At 40.7% G+C, this 18,634-nt stretch overlaps 1 protein-coding gene across 32 annotated transcripts in view; it reads left to right on the forward strand.

Annotated features, from left to right (window-relative positions):
- BTRC (beta-transducin repeat containing E3 ubiquitin protein ligase) overlaps positions 1–18,634 on the forward strand; it is a 120,403-nt gene that overhangs the window by 85,589 nt on the left and 16,180 nt on the right. For all 32 annotated transcript variants that reach the window (XM_065068225.1, XM_065068228.1, XM_065068227.1 and 29 more), the window contains 6 exons: positions 4,585–4,816; positions 9,456–9,642; positions 14,023–14,119; positions 14,991–15,128; positions 15,604–15,722; positions 18,083–18,332. In XM_065068225.1, the coding sequence (XP_064924297.1) occupies positions 4,585–4,816; positions 9,456–9,642; positions 14,023–14,119; positions 14,991–15,128; positions 15,604–15,722; positions 18,083–18,332 (1,023 nt within the window). The remainder of the gene's footprint in view (positions 1–4,584; positions 4,817–9,455; positions 9,643–14,022; positions 14,120–14,990; positions 15,129–15,603; positions 15,723–18,082; positions 18,333–18,634) is intronic.

An 18,634-nucleotide genomic window follows, 5' to 3' on the forward strand; every position in this document is an offset into this window, starting at 1 on the left:
TTGGAATAATTCATTAGATTATCAAGAAAGGCTTGTGTCCTGAAATGATTAGCACAGTGAAATTTAAACCATTAACGATAACAAGTTTAGAGCTTGCTGCAGTGCAGAGGCACCCGGGGTATGTCTGTGCCTATTTCAATCATTTCTTATAATTAAACATTATGTCCTCTTTTTTCCTCCCCTTCAGTAAGACCTATCCAAAATTCCTGTTAAGGTGGCTCTGTCTAGATCAGTGACTTAAACACAACAGGCGGTGCAAGCAGTTGGAGGCGAAACGCTGCGGTTGCAGTTAAGCAGGAGAGGACATCTGTCTGTGTCAGAGCTTGTAGTCCCAGGGAGCCCAGGAAGGAGGGGAGAAGCCCAGCATGACCTGTCGGTACTGGAATGTTGAAGAGGAGTCCTTTCCTTTTGTCTAGAAAGAAACTGATAAATTTGCGGTGGTGTTCTAAGTTCTCAGTCTTTCCAGAGCTCCAGAACAAGGATGTCTTGAAGGTTCAGAAGGTCACAAACCTTGCTGTCATTATTTAAGCCATTCTCAATATTCTAGGAGACAGCTTCTTTTTCTTTGACTTCGAGAGGTGTCTTTTATATTAAGAAACAAATAATCTGAATTCATCCACCCTGTGGAAATTGCCTTAACAAAGTCTTCTGCAGTGGTGATTTTAAAAACATGTATAAAAGTTGTGACCACTCATATGGATGGGGAAGCACTATACCTTTATTAGAATCAGAGAACCATCCTTGTGGTTTTTTTCGGTGCTTTAGGAGGATCTTTGGTCCCCTGCACTTAAAAAAAGAGAAGTAACCTTGGTTGTCATGTGTAGGTTACAGCTGTGATATACCATGGCTGTTTTGTTTTATATGCAGAGCAGTAGATTTATCCAGTCCTTATTTATCTGTGTTGAAATATCGCACCTTCCTGTAGTTGCAAGCCATTATTTAGATTAAAGTCCTTTCATATATTAGTCCTCTTCTACTTCACTGGGCATCCAAATGTGCTTTGTGTTAAATGTAGCCATTTGGAGAAATGGTCTTGTAATTATGGGCTGCAATGAAGCATCATACGTAGATCCCTGAGCTAGTACCAACCTGAGGTGCTCAGTCCCTTGGGTTTCTTGGCACAGCTGACAAGCACAGACACACTGTTGTAGGAGACACCTCTGCTGTTCTGCAGTTGAGTTGTTGTGCCTGTGGCCAGCTGGGACACCTCTCAGCCCTCACTTACATGGGCTTGTGAAAGGGGAGTCAGAAAATCTTCATCTGTTCCAAGTTAGTAGTTTGCTCCCTTATACCTAAATTTCTTCCCAGGTGATGGACTGCTAGTGCTTGTTCTTCTTTGCCACTTTTGAAAGTGAAGCATATAAAAAGCTTGACTGCATACGGTGCATTTAGATGGTTATTTACCCCAGAAGTGTGGATGAGACAGTTCATTCTTTTTCATGTGAGGCCTGGTTATTGCACCAGGGAAGGGAAGAGGTTGTAGATGACTGTGCGAGACAGGAAATAGTTGCTGATGTTGTTCTGAGGTGGTTTGTCATGAACTTGAGGCAGTTGATCAGAATGGTTGAGTCATCAGGGTTTCTCAGGAAGCAAATCGATTCTCCTACTGGTGCTAAATGGCCTCCCCCCCAAGGCTTTCATAATACAGATCGTTGATGTTGTTGTTTTGTTGTTGGCCTTTTTTTAATAACAGACTTTTTTCCACTGAATTCCCAGTGGGTTTTCGGGAATCTTCAGTTGAAATTCTGGAATTTTGTTCTAAACTGTAGCTACAGATGCTCTGAGGGAGGCATGTGAGCATGTATTGCGATTGAGTGATTTGTGAGTACTGTGAATTCATCTATCTCTACTCTGCAGAACTGGTGTGTTCATGGTCTGCCCTGTCCTCCTGGTCCCCTGCTTGTATAGACCACAGGGCCTGCTGGGCACACATTGGCCACCCCAGGGCTTGTCCTCGCTCCTTTTGATGGGAAACCAGAGCAGACAAGGACACAAACCAGATCTCAAGCTGACATTGTCAGAATGTGGCCAAAGTACGCATCTGAACTTAAAAAATATAGTGTTCCCCTGTCCACTGATTTGGACATAAACACTACAACATGTATGGTGCTTTTCTCAGCAGATTCACTCTGCAAATCGAGAGTTTGACTTCCAGAGCAAGTGTTGGTCAATGGACTCTTTAATTTAGTCATTATTCCTGCCCAAGAGGCCTGTATTCACTTGGGATCCAGGCAAAATGGGTTGTTTTGTCCCTCTAAACCATCTGTTTGTACACACATAAGCCGTTACTTGTTTTTGCAGATACTGCAGCTTCTGTTTGATACCCAAAACTGATGTTTTAGAGGTAACTGGGGAGCTGAAGGCTGCTGGGAGAAGGGTGCTCAGGAGGCAAGGAAGGGCCAGAACATAGTGGCAACTGTGAAAGGAGTTGCCCATTTTGTGGTCTTCGCTCATCAGCTTCAGCTCAGCACGTTAGTCAGACTTCACAGTCTCTCAGATTAAAAGGCAGAAGTTTTAAAAATGCTTTGTAGAGACAGCCTGTTGTGAGATTGGCTGCACAGGAAACACAATGAAAAATGAAATTATATCAAACTTGTAGAATACAACATTTCTCTGCTATCTTAATCCAGCATTTTTACAGGGATGTCTATTTTGCTGGCAGCTTAACTGCAGCAAAAATGACCGGAATCCCTTAGTACCAATGTTCAGTGCAGTCCGTTGGCAACTATTTTTTGCCAGGCTGTTGTCTACTGTGGACTTTGCTAGGACTCCAGCCTTTCACACCTATGATTTAATGCCCACCATCCCCTTAGAGATTCCTCCATATAAAAAGTCAGCTCGAGAGAATATTTCTTTCCTTCTACCCAGTAACTGGGTCTATGACTCGCCTGCACCCAGTGCTATCCATGTGATGACCAGATGAAATAGTGGAGCTCAATCATAGCCCTTGTCTGGTATGATCTTACTGAACAAACACAGAAATTCACTAGGAGGAGTGGAGATAAAAGTAAGGTTGAAAACACTGAGCCCCAGTATCGAGCACTGATGTGACCTCCATGGTCTGTGTCCTCAAAGAAACTTAAGTCAAACCATAATTTGGATGACAGCTAATTACTGTCTTTTGCTACCAGAGGAAAGTCTGTCCAGCTCTGCTGGAAATGCTGACAAGAGTATTTAGATGGATTTTCTCAGAAAATGAAATGTGATTACTTGAGTAGATTTGCAAATTATGAGGTTTTTGGTGCTTCAGAGTCAGGATTGCTCTCGGGGCTGGGGGTGGTATTGAAATACAGGAATTATTTACTCCTGAGAAATGAGGAATTCCTGCATTCCAAACCCAGCTCTGGTAACTAGATTTTGTGGTCTCTAAATAACCCGCTGTTTTGGCACTTGCTGAAAAAGGTTCTTTTGTTGTTTTTTCTTTTCCTGTAAAATCAGTGGATCTGTGCATTTCTTTTATATCATTAAATGCCTTTGCAGAGAGATTTAGGTACTAGGTTTTTTCCTTTAAAGTCAATACAAGTTTCCTGATGAGGTTGTTGCCTGGAATTATGATCATAGAACACAAATGTGGCCTCCCTACTTCAGTATTTCATATATTCTGATATCTGCAATTTGTTTTTAATTATTTGATAATCAGTAGAGAACTTGTAAATGTATTTTGTAAATAAAAATGAGGTAATGATTTAACTGTTTTTATAATGCTATCCAGTGTTAAACCATTGCAATGAAAGAAAGTCACATGTTTTCAGCATTTAATACAAACTATTTGACCAGTAAGGGAAAAAATATTTTCCCAGCAAACAGTTAATCTTACTTGGACAAAGGATATCCTTGCAATGCAAAATGTGCACTTTTCTTCCAGTTAAATTGTTTAGAAAGCAGAAAATATATCTTGCTATCAAGTAGTAAATTGAAATGTCAGTGTTTTATTTTGTCCGTGAAACTCTTCTTTGAGCTGAGTCCTTGTGACAAGATATTAACAGTGCTCAGAAAGTTGAAAATCTTTTATTCACTGAAAGATGTACCAAATATCAGGGTGTATTTTAGCTGGCTTTGCTTTTAAGGTATAATTTAATACTCAAAAGTTGTACTGTCAGGTTTTTCTCTCATCCACTTTATGCATTTCCTATGAATTTTAGCAGCAGTCCATTCTTTAGAGAGGGGAAAAAATAACCACACACACACAAACCAAAACAACCAAACAAAAACCAGAATACAATTCCAGTTTTCTGTTGGTGCGTTGAAGTATCCGGTAACTGTAGATTAGGAATCCAAATGCATTTTCTTGTGTGCAAGATGTAAATAAAATTGTGTTTATGTTAACTTGCCCCTCAAGGTTTCCTTGAACCGGAGCCCCCATGTGCAGCTCTGGCTGGAGCTGGCGCCTTGTCCTGCTGGGGTTACCGCTCGCGGTGGCTGCGCTCCGGCTGACAGCACCGGACGGGGTACACGGCCTTGGCTGGCTGTGTACCAGAGTGCTTTCTTCCTGCTGTTTTCTTCCTCCTCTGAAAAACTCATGAAACCACTTGAGCTTCCTTTCATGTGTATGATTTGGGCTGTTTCTCTCCTTCCCTTTCACAGACAAAACTTGCCAATGGCACTTCCAGTATGATTGTGCCCAAGCAAAGAAAACTGTCTGCAAGCTATGAGAAGGAAAAGGAGCTCTGCATCAAGTATTTTGAACAGTGGTCTGAGTCTGATCAGGTGGAGTTTGTGGAGCATCTCATCTCCCAGATGTGTCACTACCAGCATGGACATATAAACTCATACCTCAAACCCATGTTACAGCGGGACTTCATCACTGCACTGCCAGGTAATTCTGCAGGCAGAGGGAACTTGTTCCTCCGTCTTATCTTTCAGAAAACTATTTCAGGGTCAGTTTGCAAAATAAATAGTAGTTTTGAATAGAAAGCTCTATATTCATATGAAATGTAGCAATATTTTCTTTTGTATTGCTAACATCTCTCAAAGCATGATCTAATACCACCATGGTTTGGCTAGAGGTAAATGATAGTGCATATATGTGTTGTAAGGACAGTCATCAAAAGCCACAAGGCAGGCAGTTGTATTCATAATGCCTACAACAATGCATGAATAACAAAAATTTTTAAAATTAACTACTGCTCTTTTTGGTTGCTCAGCTGATGTTTTCTTTTTTTCTTCTTCTTTGATTTTTTTGTCTCTCTTTCCTAGTAAAATACCTTCCTGAAGTCATCACTTTATGTGTTTATTGCTAATAGAGAATGGAGGAGATACAATCAAAGGGTGCAAATGTTCTAATAATCTGTAATGCTTTCAATTGAGAATATTATCCCAGCTGTTCTCAGATGTGGCATGAGGTGTATCTCACAGAAAGCACATGTAAAATAGTGTACATGCAGTTTTGTATTGGCCCTGTATAATAGATGGAAAAACTGGGGCAGTGTGAGATAAAATATGTAGAGCAATGAAGTTTCAGAACCAGACAAATTCCTGGCTCTTTGTTCTTTTATTTCAGACCATTAGATCACACCTCGATAGATAGATAGAAAGATACATACATACATACATAGATTAGTATTCCCATGGTATAGGTCCTTAGTTTGAGGTGAGCCTGAGCAAGAAGTGTTACAGGTGTTGTCTCTAACTAGGTAGTTGAAGGGAAGAGGTTCTTGGCAAAAGCTCGTTCTGTGAATACTTTTGGAGAACTGATGGATTTTGACAATTTCTTCACTCCAGTCATTTGATCATTCTTCAGAAGGGGTTTCTCAACATGAAATTTCAATTCTAGGCTTAAAAAATGGAAGAAAAGCATGTTTAAATGTGAATTGTACAAAACATAAAGATACCACAGGAGTTTTGCTATGAAGCGAAATGTGTAGTTTCACTGAATTTTTAAGCTCATTGTGCCTAGTAATCAAATGTGTTTTGTAGCATTTAAAAAAAAAAAAAAATCTTAGTTATGCTAAGTACCTGCTTTATGCTGGTTTTTAGTAGTCCAGTGGCAATAATCTTGTGTACTTAGAGCAGCGTTACAAATTGTGGAGCTGTTCTGTTTCAGAAAAACAGAGAGTACTTTGAAAGTGCATTGGTTTCCCCCACTTCCAAAGTGGAAGTACACGTATAGTTACATACAGAATTTTTCCAGGTCTTTCTCCACAAAACTCCATCAAAGCAAGCCAACACATCTCATTTGCACTTGCTGGGTTTCATCCTACAGGCCTTTTCCTGAAAATTTTGGGCAAATGTTACAAATATTTTCAGAGGTATTCAAAATTTCCTAGCAGTACCATAACTTTTCACTGTTACCCAGAAAGCAGCTAGTTTTACTATCTCAGAATGCAGAACAGATAGGAATCAGGCAAATAAAATGTGAGTCTTCGAATAGTTGTGAGATCTATGTGCTTAAATAATGTATGTGCATCAATTTGCATATTTGCAAAGTGCTAATGTCCTAGTGAATGTAGCTCTAAGGGAGAAAATTGATGGCAAGGAATTAGACAGGCACAGGCTCTGCAGTCTATGCAGGATGTCCTGAGTGTAGGCAGGTTTCTAATGATGGGAATGGGAAAGTAGAAGGTAAGAGACTGCCTAGGAAAGAGTGATGAACCTAAAACTTCAAATTAAGTCACATAGTCGAAACCCCCTAAACTCCTTAAGTATTTTTTAGCTTTTTGAAATTCTCAAGTATTCAGTATTCTAGTTTCATTTTTACTCCTTCATTCTCTCTTTTGTTCTCCCACTCGAGTAAATAAAACAATAAAGCTACTTCAGAATCATGAGGCATCTTATCTCTGTCCTCCTAGCACTGTCCCAAAGAATGACCAGAATGAAAGGCAGTTTTAGGTCATGAGTGCACTTTACTGATATGTAGAGTAAAATTGGCTCAGATTATTTTCCCAGTACTTTGGACAGAATTAAGGTTGTTTGAAAAATACAGCTTAACTGTGTACTTAACAAACTTTGTTCTGTTTCTGAAAAATAAAGTCTCTGCTTAGCATTTCCAAGCTGTTTAACATTTTTTATGAAGAAAGTCATTTCTACACGGGTTTCATGTGTGAAATAACTGAAGCATTCTTGTTGATATGGAGAAATGAAGGGCTAATTGTGTTTCATATCAGTTTAGCAAAAACTTTTGTGAGCAGAGATTCCTCTTTCTTAAGGAAGCGAGGCTTTGGTAGCTGTAGGTCTCAGCGAGTTGTGCTGTTCCTAAGAAACGTAGTAAAATTGAGTTTGCAGCCAGGCCAAATAGCTCTGCCCTTCCACTTATAAAATTGAGGAGGAGAGGCCAAAACATTTGTATTCCTTCTCTGTGAAGGATCTCGGATCAATGGCAAAGGGTGACTTACAGTCACGGAAGCAGTTACACCACCTCATTGCAGCGAGATCTAAAGTGCAACAGCTGATGATGCCGAAAGGCCAGGTGGGTCAGGGGCAGGCTTGTGGGTGAAGATTGCTATGCCCAGTTTAGGCAATGTAGCCCTGCTTCCTAAAGCCACCGAGTGTTCCCACTATAAAATAATTTCTTACTGTGACACTGCTGACATAAATTCACTGGCATGGATATTACACAGGCAGATATTCATAAATGTCCTGGTATTCTAGGCAGATATTCATAAATGTCCTGGTGGGTCTGTAAATGTCTTTGGTCATGTCAGAAGCAGCACAGACTGGGAAAGCAAATATACCATTTCCAGCCAGTGGAGAGAGCTCAGGGCTTCAGGTGTCAGGGAGGGAAAGCAGGGGGACATGATGTCCCTGTCTGCCCTGCCAAATTGTGGAATTCCTGCAAATTCCAGTTCACCTCACTACAGCATCGTAGCTTTCTTTCCACAAATTGCTGTAGTGTCAGTCTAAATCTACAAGCACTCTTTTTTCGTATTTTTTTAAAGAATTTTATATAGTGGCTGTATATATCTTTTCAGATTAAATACATAATAAAGGCTGCTGATGCTTTTATTTTGCAGGTTGACATCTAATTTTGCATCTATAAAGATAAGAAATGTCAGGCCTCTTTTTGCACTCTGTGGTTGTGCACGGTATCATTCAGGTGCTTTTTCTACTGTATGAATGGAGGCATAAAAATGCTGGACAGAATGTTTCACCCAAAGTGTATGATAAATGTAGGATGTTTGAAAGGAGCGAGTGGAGGCGCGCTGAGTTTTCTCATTCTTGTTCATTGGGAGATAATTTTGAGATCTTTTGGCTAATGAAAACAAAGGTTGAGCTTTATGTGTCTCATGAATTCTAATCAGAATCAGCTGATTGCACCCAGTTCAAGTTTGCAGAAGCATGCACATGTGACTGTAAAAATGCACTTGCTGCTTTTTCTTTCCTTGTCACAAGCAGGGCCTGGTCTTTGAGGCTCTTGTTTTCAAAGCAAGAAAAGATGTATTTAACTCTGTCCCAAATGTGAACCAGAGGGAAGATGCATGTGATACCAATCTACTACGCTTCCATTTTGGTTGGTCTGAACATTATACCTGAGTGTTGATGGGGTCTCAACTACAACTTTCACAAAGCCTCTGAAATTTGACCAGTGAAGTGAGATGATCTCTTGATGCTATGTCTCACATGGGCATTAAAAGCCATGCAACAGAAGCTGTATTTATGTGACATCTCATTTAAAAGGCATCTTATTTTGCTGAAGTCTTGCTGATGATTAAATTAGAGTGGGTGAGGGCACATTTTTACTGGATACATCCATCCAGTTAAGAAATGTAGCATAACCTTCCCTGGCTCCCAGCTATGCAGACATCACATCAGGCTGCTTGGTGCTAACCAGGCAGTTGCTTCACATTACACTCCAGCCATGTTGAAACAAAGCCAGACCTCTTATTCACACTGGAAAATATTTGCAAATCATATCATTTTGGTGCATATTTTTCCTCCACGCACTAAAACAAATGAAACTAGCAAACCTGCTTCACTTTCTCCTTACACAGCCTTTCCTTCCCTCTCCACTTCTCTGTGCATCTGCATATCTTTCCCTCCCCCATATCTAAAGGTACCACTACCCTTCAGGGCACACATTGGGAATATATATTTTTTTCTTCATTACGTTTAAAAGCTACTGCTTTAGCAAAAACAGCTTTTGAGCCGTTGGAACATGAGAACAGCTGTAGCAGTGAGATGAGAAATGGTCCTAACATAGAGAGATTTTGGGGGCTGCGTCGCTGAGTTGGAAATGCCATCCATAGAATATCCCCCTAGTGCTAAAACCCATCGAAATAGATTGGAATGACTTCTTGGATTCTTTATTATTTTTAATGACTTGTTGTGTTATATCCAAAGGAAGTTGGAGAACACTGTTCACTCCTGAACTTAGCTACAAATGCTCTTGTGTGCATTTGGTCCAGCTCTGCATGTAGAAGAAGAGATGGAAAGAGAGGGTATCTTTGTACTAGCAAGGGGAGTTGTTTTAAACTCCAGTGTCTCCCCAGCAAATAATCCTTTTTTTTTTCCTTCCGCAGCTCGGGGATTGGATCACATTGCTGAGAACATTCTGTCATACCTGGATGCCAAATCATTGTGTGCTGCTGAGCTGGTGTGCAAGGAGTGGTACCGGGTGACATCGGACGGCATGCTGTGGAAGAAGCTCATTGAGAGAATGGTCAGGACAGACTCCCTGTGGAGGGGGTTGTCAGAGAGGAGAGGATGGTGAGGAAACTGCATCTTCACCTCTTTTCCTTCCATTTAGGACAGCAGGTGCCATGTGTTTCAAACCATGTTTGAAGAGGGTTATTTGGCACCATGAAACATCACTTTGGTTCCAAAACCAGCAGTTATTTAAATCAAAATTCAGGGTTGGGCAGTTAGGGCATCGTTTGGCTATCTAAGCAACGTGGCGCCTTTTTCCTCACCTTCCTCATCTGATCACATTCTTATTCCACTGTGACAAGTGAGATATACAGACTGAGATTTTTACGCCAAGCTGTCATTCGGTTCAAATTAAGAAGCTGTGTACGCCCCAGGGGAACACTAAACTAGTCAGCAGTTCAGAAGAGAAGAGCTTTTTTAGGGGTGGCAGTGGGGCAGCATGTGCTATGAATTAGTTGTTTCCTGATAGGTCTGTTTGTTTTCCTCAGCAGATTTTCACTATTAGATATCTGTTTAATTTTCAAGCTGGAAGCTGAGGGTAGGTACCACGGAGAATAGGGGACTTTAGAAATGCAGATAGATTAGTTAATAATCATCTGGAATAGCCTTACTACAATGTGGGTCTCACTCAAGTTTGAAGCTGCTCTGTTAACATTTCATTAGAACTTTACCTCTCAGGGGTACGTCCTTTAATACATAATTTTCTTTTCCAAGGGTGTCCCTAGGATGTTGGCAGAAAGGAAGCTGGGTATGAATATTTCATAAACAAGATAAAAGTGACAGCTCAGGCATTTTGGTTGCTATTAAAAAGAAAAAGATACAGAGTTGCAAACAAAGACTCCTGTTTTACAGTTAATTTTGTTATACTGTCTGTCTCAGGAAGTAAAGGCTAATAAATCAGGATTATTAAATGTCCTTTAAAAATAAATACTATGTTGAGCTGCTTCCAATAGTGTGATGTTTGTAAAAAATGTAAAATAAACACAAGCATGACAATGGTAACTTCTACGTCCTTTTTAGTGCCTTGTTCTCTCCAGGACTTCTGGTTTTGCTCTGTATTCTTGATGTCATAATAAGTCTGAAGAGGACACTGAGAGTTTTGTCCCTCCTGTTTCTCAGAGGCAGAAACAGTTTTCTCTTAATTCATCTTAGATGTTTGTCTAACTTGTTCTTAAAAACCTTCACTGATGGAGATTCCCCAGAGTGTTAGAAAGAGACTCCTAAAATCTAGGATGTCTCCCTAGCTTCAGTTCAGCAGATTAGATTTAACCTACGCAGATGCATAGGACAGTTTCTCATTCTCTTTTTTGCAGTAATCTGTGCATGTTGGAAGGTGATGATGTTTCCTACATATTGCCTGCACTGACCAACCGTAATGCTGTGTTTTCCTCTTGACATTCTCAGTTTTCCGTGTTCAGACCCTCCCTGATTACTTCATTCTCAGAGGATGGTGTGATCAGCTGGGTCTCTGACTTCTGCTGAGGCATCACCAGAGTTTGGTGGGAAGCATTGCCCTGCATGCATTATGGAGGACACTCCATTTCATGCTTTCCAGTGAACATGTGTTGTTTTTTTTTAGCAGTGGTGTAATACTGTTCTAAAACTTTTAATTGCCCTTTCTATGAAAGTTCTACTTAGCTGTTATTTCTCATATTGCATACCTAGGATGTTACCAAGTCATGAACTTGGCACTTGTCCTTATTGAATTAGATTCTATTTCTTGTTTGGTATTTCTCCATTTTGTTACAAGCATTATGAGATTAATCCTGTCCTCCAAAGTGCTTGTAGCTTCTCCCAGCTTTGGTATCATTGGCCAGGTAATAAATGCATTGCCTGTTCCATTCTTTGTTATTAAGGAAATGCTTAGTAATGACACAGCTAGGACAGACTCCATGCAAGATCCCAGTTGCTATCGTGTTTGACAGTGCACCATCACTAAACTATGCTTTCCAGCCATTTGTGTGTCCATCCTTCAGCTCTTCAAAGTTAATACTTTTGTAGCTAAGTCATGAGAATAGCTTGTGAAAATAAGTTAGGTTGGTTTGACATGGTATCTTCTGGATTCATCAGCGTTGCCTATTGTTTGTCACCTTGTTGTCTTCTACATGCTCATCTGACTCTGTGCTCTAGAACCACCAAGCTGTCAGAGTTGATCAGTCCAACATTTATTTGGATATACCTTCTCCCCTTTTTTTAAAAGGCAAGACCTACATTTGTCTTTTTCCTGTTCTGTGGAACTTTACCTGTTCTCTGCATCTTGGCAGAGATCATAGCTGACAGTTCTCAAGTTACTCCCTCCAGTTTTAGAAGTAACATTAGTACTGATTACTAGTCATGCAAACACATGACATTTCTAAAAAACAGCTGCAAAATCCTGCTTCTCATCTGAAAGCACAGTCACACTGTTACAGCACCTCTTCAGGTTTACACAGCGTCCTTGAGGTTGCTTTTACACAACAGAAGCAAGGTATGTCCTTTCAAATTGCCCTCTGATTAGCTCTAGAAGATACAACTGCAGTCCTGTTGGGCTGATTGGGAGAGGCAGGCAAGAAATATACTATGTAATTGCATCTCTGCCATATAGACCTCTATAGGTTGTAATCAAGGCTAATGCTGTGCATGGCAGAAGGAGGTGACTGGACGGAGTTTGGAACAATAGATGGCTGGTGTTATTTGCTTAAAGCTCCTCACTTTGCACATGGGCTGCCTGATTCCAGCATTTGCAGCTCCTGGTTTACAACAGGAACACCCAGTTCCGCAGCATAGTAGCCTTCACTGACAGCTTGTCAGGGCGCAGTAAGGGTTACACAGATTTAGAGAAATGTAAAACAGAAGCCTAAAATCTGGGCACGACTGCATTCATCTGAATACTTGATTGAATTAGCCGGTCATCAAAACCTGCAAACAATATTTCCTTTTATCACATAAGACCCGCAGCACGGCAGTCACTGGGGTGCCATGGAAATTCCAAGCAATTCTTTAGCTGAACTGTAAACAACTAACTCTACATGCAGCAAGGCAAGGCTTATAGGTAACAACAAGACTTTATATTAGGTCAGCTAGTAAAGTTGCAAACAATAGTCAGCTTTTCAGGCTTGTATACAGATTTCGTAGACCTACCCCAAGTCTTCCAGGATGTGTCCTAAGTATTCTGTGTATCCCCAAAGCATTTTTCGTCTGCCTGGGCCAATAATTTTAATTTTCTTGTGTGCTCTTCCGGACTGGATCGCAGTAAATAGGCAACCATCTAGCTACAGTTTGCCTGTATCCATGTGTCCCTGCCTCACATGTACTTGTCCTGTATGAGTGCCTGCTGGTCACTGTATTTGAAGACTCAGGTGATTGCTCTGTTCAAAATGGAAACCACCTTTCTCTCAAGTTGTACTTGAAGTACTTTATTTAAAGAATTATTGAAAATTATTTTCTTGAGCATTTGTTACTTTATTTTTTCAGTCCTATAGTTTGCCACTGCCTTATAATCTAAAATTTTTGGTTCACTGTTGTGATTTCCCAAGTTCAAGTACGTTAGGACAGCTAATGTACAAGTCTCTCAAATGAGTTTCAAGGTATATTGTATGGAAAGGATAAGAAAGAAATGCATATGAAGTATTGAACAATTAATTATGCCATAATGGAGCAAGAGAGGGAGAAGTGGAGAGCTGGCCTAGTGTAAACTCTGTGCTCTGATGCCAGGATTACACTCAGAGGCATTTGTGCCTCTCTCTGTTTTGTGAGGCATGTTGCCAGGCAGAACAGCAGTTAGTACGCCCATGGTGGGGTTTACAAGCTTCCACACCGTGTTTGGTGGCTTCTTAGCTTCAGGATGAGGAATTAAAGTTTTTTACACAGCAGGTAGTGATTGCCATTTGCGGAAATTTTTTTTGTAGCAAAAATCTAGCTTGGGATATGAGTATTCCAAATCAGTGTTGAAATGAGGGAGGCACTGCAGATGAAGTGTTGCTTACCAAAATGTAGTAGTAGCAGTAAAATGTCCATGTACCAAAACTGATGTTGCTCCTGGTGATGCAGATAAAAGCTACTCTCGAATGCATAGTGAGTTTGAGGGTTCTTTCGCTTCTTTCATTTTCTTTGTACACTTTATTTGAAAGGTCACCTCCAGTATGGGTATGTGTATTGTGGGGGTGAGCCATTCTTACCTCCTATTGAGTCGTGGCTCATGTCCATAACAGATAATATATTTCCCTTCCCTGGGTGACTGGGCACAGATTTTTCCTAAGTATTTCAGTGTCTAAATGCAACACAGACATATTGCAGGGCAAACAAACAAGGATCCACCCCATCTTACTGTAATTTAAGTTTGAATATGAATCTATCTTTGCTTTTCAACAGTTCTTACCCATTTGTGAAATGCCAGGAAAACCTTTCTCCAAAATGCTGAAACATGATTTGTGTTCAATGGGAGTGTTCTTTGTCTTCCAGGGGACAATACCTATTTAAAAATAAACCTCCTGATGGGACTGCGCCACCCAACTCCTTCTACAGAGCACTTTACCCCAAAATTATACAGGACATAGAGGTAAGAAGCAGCTTCCAAATGTGGTGGGTTTTTTGTTTGTTTGTTTCTTCATACATTTTCCTGATTTATGCAGGATGCTGTAATTCTGAGAATATTTCGTTCTCATGAAATACTTCATTAAATGTGTCTGTGTTTGCCTGGAGTTTGTAGATCTGGGACAGCTATACGAGGTCCCAGGCTTCACCGCTTCCTTAGAGGATGAGTTGGATTTTTCGGTGAGCTGTTTGCAGATGGAATCTCTACGCCTTGCACATCAGATGTCACAGCAGCACTGTGCCATCTTGACTTTCTCTGTTCCACAATAGTTTGCTCCACCCACTGCAGATGAGACCTACTAAGATGCTACAGGGAGGAGATATCGGGAACTGAGCCAGGGAGAAAGAACGCTAAAGACTGCAGTTCTAAGACCCAGGGAAACAGGAGGCAACTGAGCGTGGTTGCTTTGTATCTGGTGTAAGCAAAATGCTGTGTTCTGGTAGTTTCCCAATGGCAAAAGTGGTGCTCAGGCACTGTTGTGACAAGCTTCTCCAAGCCCTTGGCTAGAGCTTAGCTGAGATTTTTCTCTTCAGTTGCTTAGTCATTGAATCACAGGGGGTTAAAGGTTGGAGATAGAAGAAAGCTTTAGGCCACTTCTCCTTCACCATTCTAGGTCACACTGACAAGTTTAGCCATGATATGTTTTCCAGGCTTTTGTCCATTTAATTGGTTCTATAACATGTGCTGCTTCTTCTAGAAAGCAATTATGTCATTGTGTGGGCCTGACTGCAGGAAAAAGCAAGAAGAAAAGTAGCTGCTGTCCTCTCAAACAAACAAAAAAAGGGGAGAATTCCATGCTTTATTTTTACTTCTCATTTGTCTCCTGTCTCTCAAGACAATAGAGTCAAACTGGCGGTGTGGAAGACACAGTTTACAGAGGATCCACTGCCGAAGCGAGACAAGCAAAGGGGTTTATTGTTTACAGTATGATGATCAGAAGATAGTAAGTGGCCTACGAGACAATACTATTAAGGTGAGAATGCTCAAAAATGTTATACTAATGGCACACAGTGTCTATGCCATAAATAATAGTGTCCTCATTTCAGTGACAGCTATTCAATCTCTTGTGAGTAACATAGCCTTCTTCCCCCACCTCACACCTGCACAGCATGTATGCCCCTTTCATCCGGCAAAGAGAGACTCTGTTTTCTTACAAACAAGACTTCACTAGCAGAGTCTTTGTCCATCAGTAATTACAGGCTATGTAATTACTGTGCCCTGTACCCTGATGAGAAGGGTAAAACCCATGTTCATAGTAAAGCAGTAATATCAAAGATGTTAGTGTATTGCATCAAAGAGCCTGTAGAAGTTTCTACAAATGCCACTAAAGATGTTTTAACGGCACTGTGGATGATGTGTTATAGTAAAAAACAGACCAGTCAAACCAGTAAGTGCTTAAAGATGAAAACCTTACTGAGCTGTCTGGTTTTAAATGTTTGCTGTCTTAGATCTGGGACAAGAATACATTGGAATGCAAGCGAATTCTCACTGGACACACGGGTTCTGTCCTGTGCCTCCAGTACGATGAACGGGTGATCATTACTGGATCTTCAGACTCAACAGTCAGGTGTGTGCTTGTGATTTGGAGCTTTCTGTTTGCCTCTGAGATCTTAGCCTTGCAAGCCACTGAAATGATCTTTTTTAAAATGTGTGCTATTCAGTCAGTTCCATGAAGTTTTTCGGCATATTTGTTCAGGAGTGTATTGTCCTTGTTTGTCAGATGTCCATGCAAATGGCTGTCAAGGAGAAATGAGAACCTAAGCAAAGGCCAGTCAAGGTCAAGATGACTTAGGAAGGCCATCTGGCACTTCACCAAGGTTTTGCATGTTTTGACATTCTTTGAAAATGTTTTACATTCTCCCTCAGAATAACTTTATAAGTTGGTTGAAGTTTTCAAAGCAAGTCTGAAGATTTAGTCATCCATTGTCACTTAATTTTAACAAAAGTTGTATGACTAGATCTCCTGTGAGTTTCAATTAAATTTCAGCATGATGTTTCTTTTCATTCAATCTTTCTAACCTTGCTTCCCTTCCAGTCTCCAGTAGAAGGCTGGATACCTCAAGTCAGCACATTTGGTTCATGTTGTGTAGATGTGAAGTCCCCAAGACATATTGCAGGATCCCAGAGAATCTAAGACCTACAGTGTAAAGACAGGCACATATGAGTTAGTGAATTGCAATATGAACTTGGATGTGAAGCAAGCAAGTCAATGTTGTTATATATTTTCTTCTTGTTAAAGTACAAACAATGCCCATGCAGTGAAGTTGCAGACAACAAAAAGCTGTGTCAGTGGCCTTTTCTGAAGCTATTAGCGTGTGTTCCTGTTGCTGCAAGCTGCTCATGGTTATCACCGTGCTTGCACATAAACTACCACTGTTAAGCTCATTACCATTAAATTTAGTTCCTTACACGTGGTGCATGCAGTCTTCCGGTGCTGCTAGATTTTGGGGTCCTATCATTAGTAGTAATCCAGAATTTTGACAAAATTGCCTGCCTGGAGATGGTTTGGGAGCTGCGCTGTGCTGAACAGATCGCAGAAGGAGAGGCTGATTTCTGCAACAAGCACTATCACCTTCCATACCAGGCCAGGCAGGCCAAGTTGCAGACTGGCTGCTTGCCCAGAAATACTTTGTTTCCCACTGTGTCTATAAATGTTCATGCAGACCCCAGGGGCATATAGGATGCATCGCTTTTATCCTTGGGTCTCCTCAGGAAGAGGGGCTTCATCCAATAGACAGTGCAGATGGGTTCTTAATGCTTCTGAGATCTCAGGGATACTCTTGTCCAAAGAAGTCAGTGGTTCTCCAGCTCCTTTTCAGTTTGCCAACCCTACCTGCAAACTGCTTGTAAGCTAGTGGGTTAGGTCTTTAGTTTGTGGGGTTTTTTTCTTTGCATTTTGTAATTGGAATGTACGTTTCTTTCTCATTTATAGTCCAGATTTTGATGCACTTCGGTCTCCATAAGTTAGAAAATAAGACATTAGAAGTCTTTCTCACATCTTGCCTTTTGTTACTGCTCGCTTTATTGGCAGATGAAGGTTTTAACTTCTGCTATGTCTGATGTCCCTGATGATACAGCCATTTTCTGCTCTCACATTAGTGTATTTGGGACACAGGTGTCATAGTACCAAAAGAAATTTCTTTATGTAGGGTAAAAGAAGTTTGCCAACAGAATAGCCCAAAAGAAACATTTTTAAGGCTTAAAATCTTCATTTAAAGTCCTAGAAGTTCTACATGAAGCCTTTATCTAACTTTCATCTTAAATTATCTTTCAGCTGAAACAGTTGGTTCCAGTAACATTAAATTGACATAAATGCTCTGTCTTAATTTGGGTATTCAGCACATTCCTGGAATGTAGCTGTGTACCAGATGCACTGCAAGGTAAATGCAATTCATGGTGCAACTTGTGGCAATTACTTATATTTGTTTGGAAAGCATTATCTTGCCTTCTGCTTCTGTTTAAATTATCCTTTGAGTTGATAATCCCGAGAGAGAGAGGTCAAAAATTAAACCTGTCATTGAACTTCCTTCTCCACAGGTCATGATTAAGTACTCATGCACTGGAAATGTGTGGTAGACTGACATAACCAGGAAACATTAGTCTTTAAGGCCATGATCTCCTGTGTTTCTTCAGCCCTAAATTCCCTTAATTAAAGAACGGTTTTTGTGACTGGGTTATTTTGTGGCGTTAACTGCTTTGCAGGGTTTTTGGCTGCTGGACTGTTTCAATGTATGCATAATCAACAGGTGTATATAATACATCTTTTAATGAACTCTTTAATGGATGTAGATATAACTTGTGGTGTTTGCTTCTCTAATATTGCTAGAGAGTCAATTACTTTCCCTATCCCTCTGTCACTCTACAGAAAATTCACTGTATGGGGTTTTTTTAAGTCTCTTCTCTCTGGTTTGAAATTTGAAACTGCAGGGTGTGGGACGTAAACGCAGGCGAGATGCTGAATACCCTGATTCACCACTGCGAAGCAGTACTGCACCTACGCTTCAATAACGGCATGATGGTGACGTGTTCCAAAGACCGCTCCATTGCTGTGTGGGACATGGCTTCACCAACAGACATCACCCTGAGGAGGGTGCTTGTAGGGCACCGAGCAGCCGTCAACGTGGTGGACTTTGATGACAAGTACATTGTATCAGCATCCGGTGACAGAACTATAAAGGTGAGGTGTTTCAGGAGCTTTTTAGTTGCAGCACTGGGGTATTTAATAACCAAGAATGGTGACCAGGCAGGATAGATGGTCCCCGGCAGTTATTACACAGATCTTCCTTTAGAAGCAGTGTTCTCTTGATGCTCATTTCTACTCATCCCTCCTCTGTTGAGCTTGCACAACTTGTTTATAGAGCTGTACGGCAAATCAGATTCAGGTACAGATGCAGTTGAAAAAGGACTTTTTTTTCTGTGTTCCTTTTCAACTTGACCACTTCCATAATCTGTTTCAGCATCAGTCATTCAAACAGTTGT

Source organism: Columba livia, chromosome 6, assembly GCF_036013475.1.
Source record: "Columba livia isolate bColLiv1 breed racing homer chromosome 6, bColLiv1.pat.W.v2, whole genome shotgun sequence".
In the NCBI taxonomy this organism is placed as follows: Eukaryota; Metazoa; Chordata; class Aves; order Columbiformes; family Columbidae; genus Columba; species Columba livia.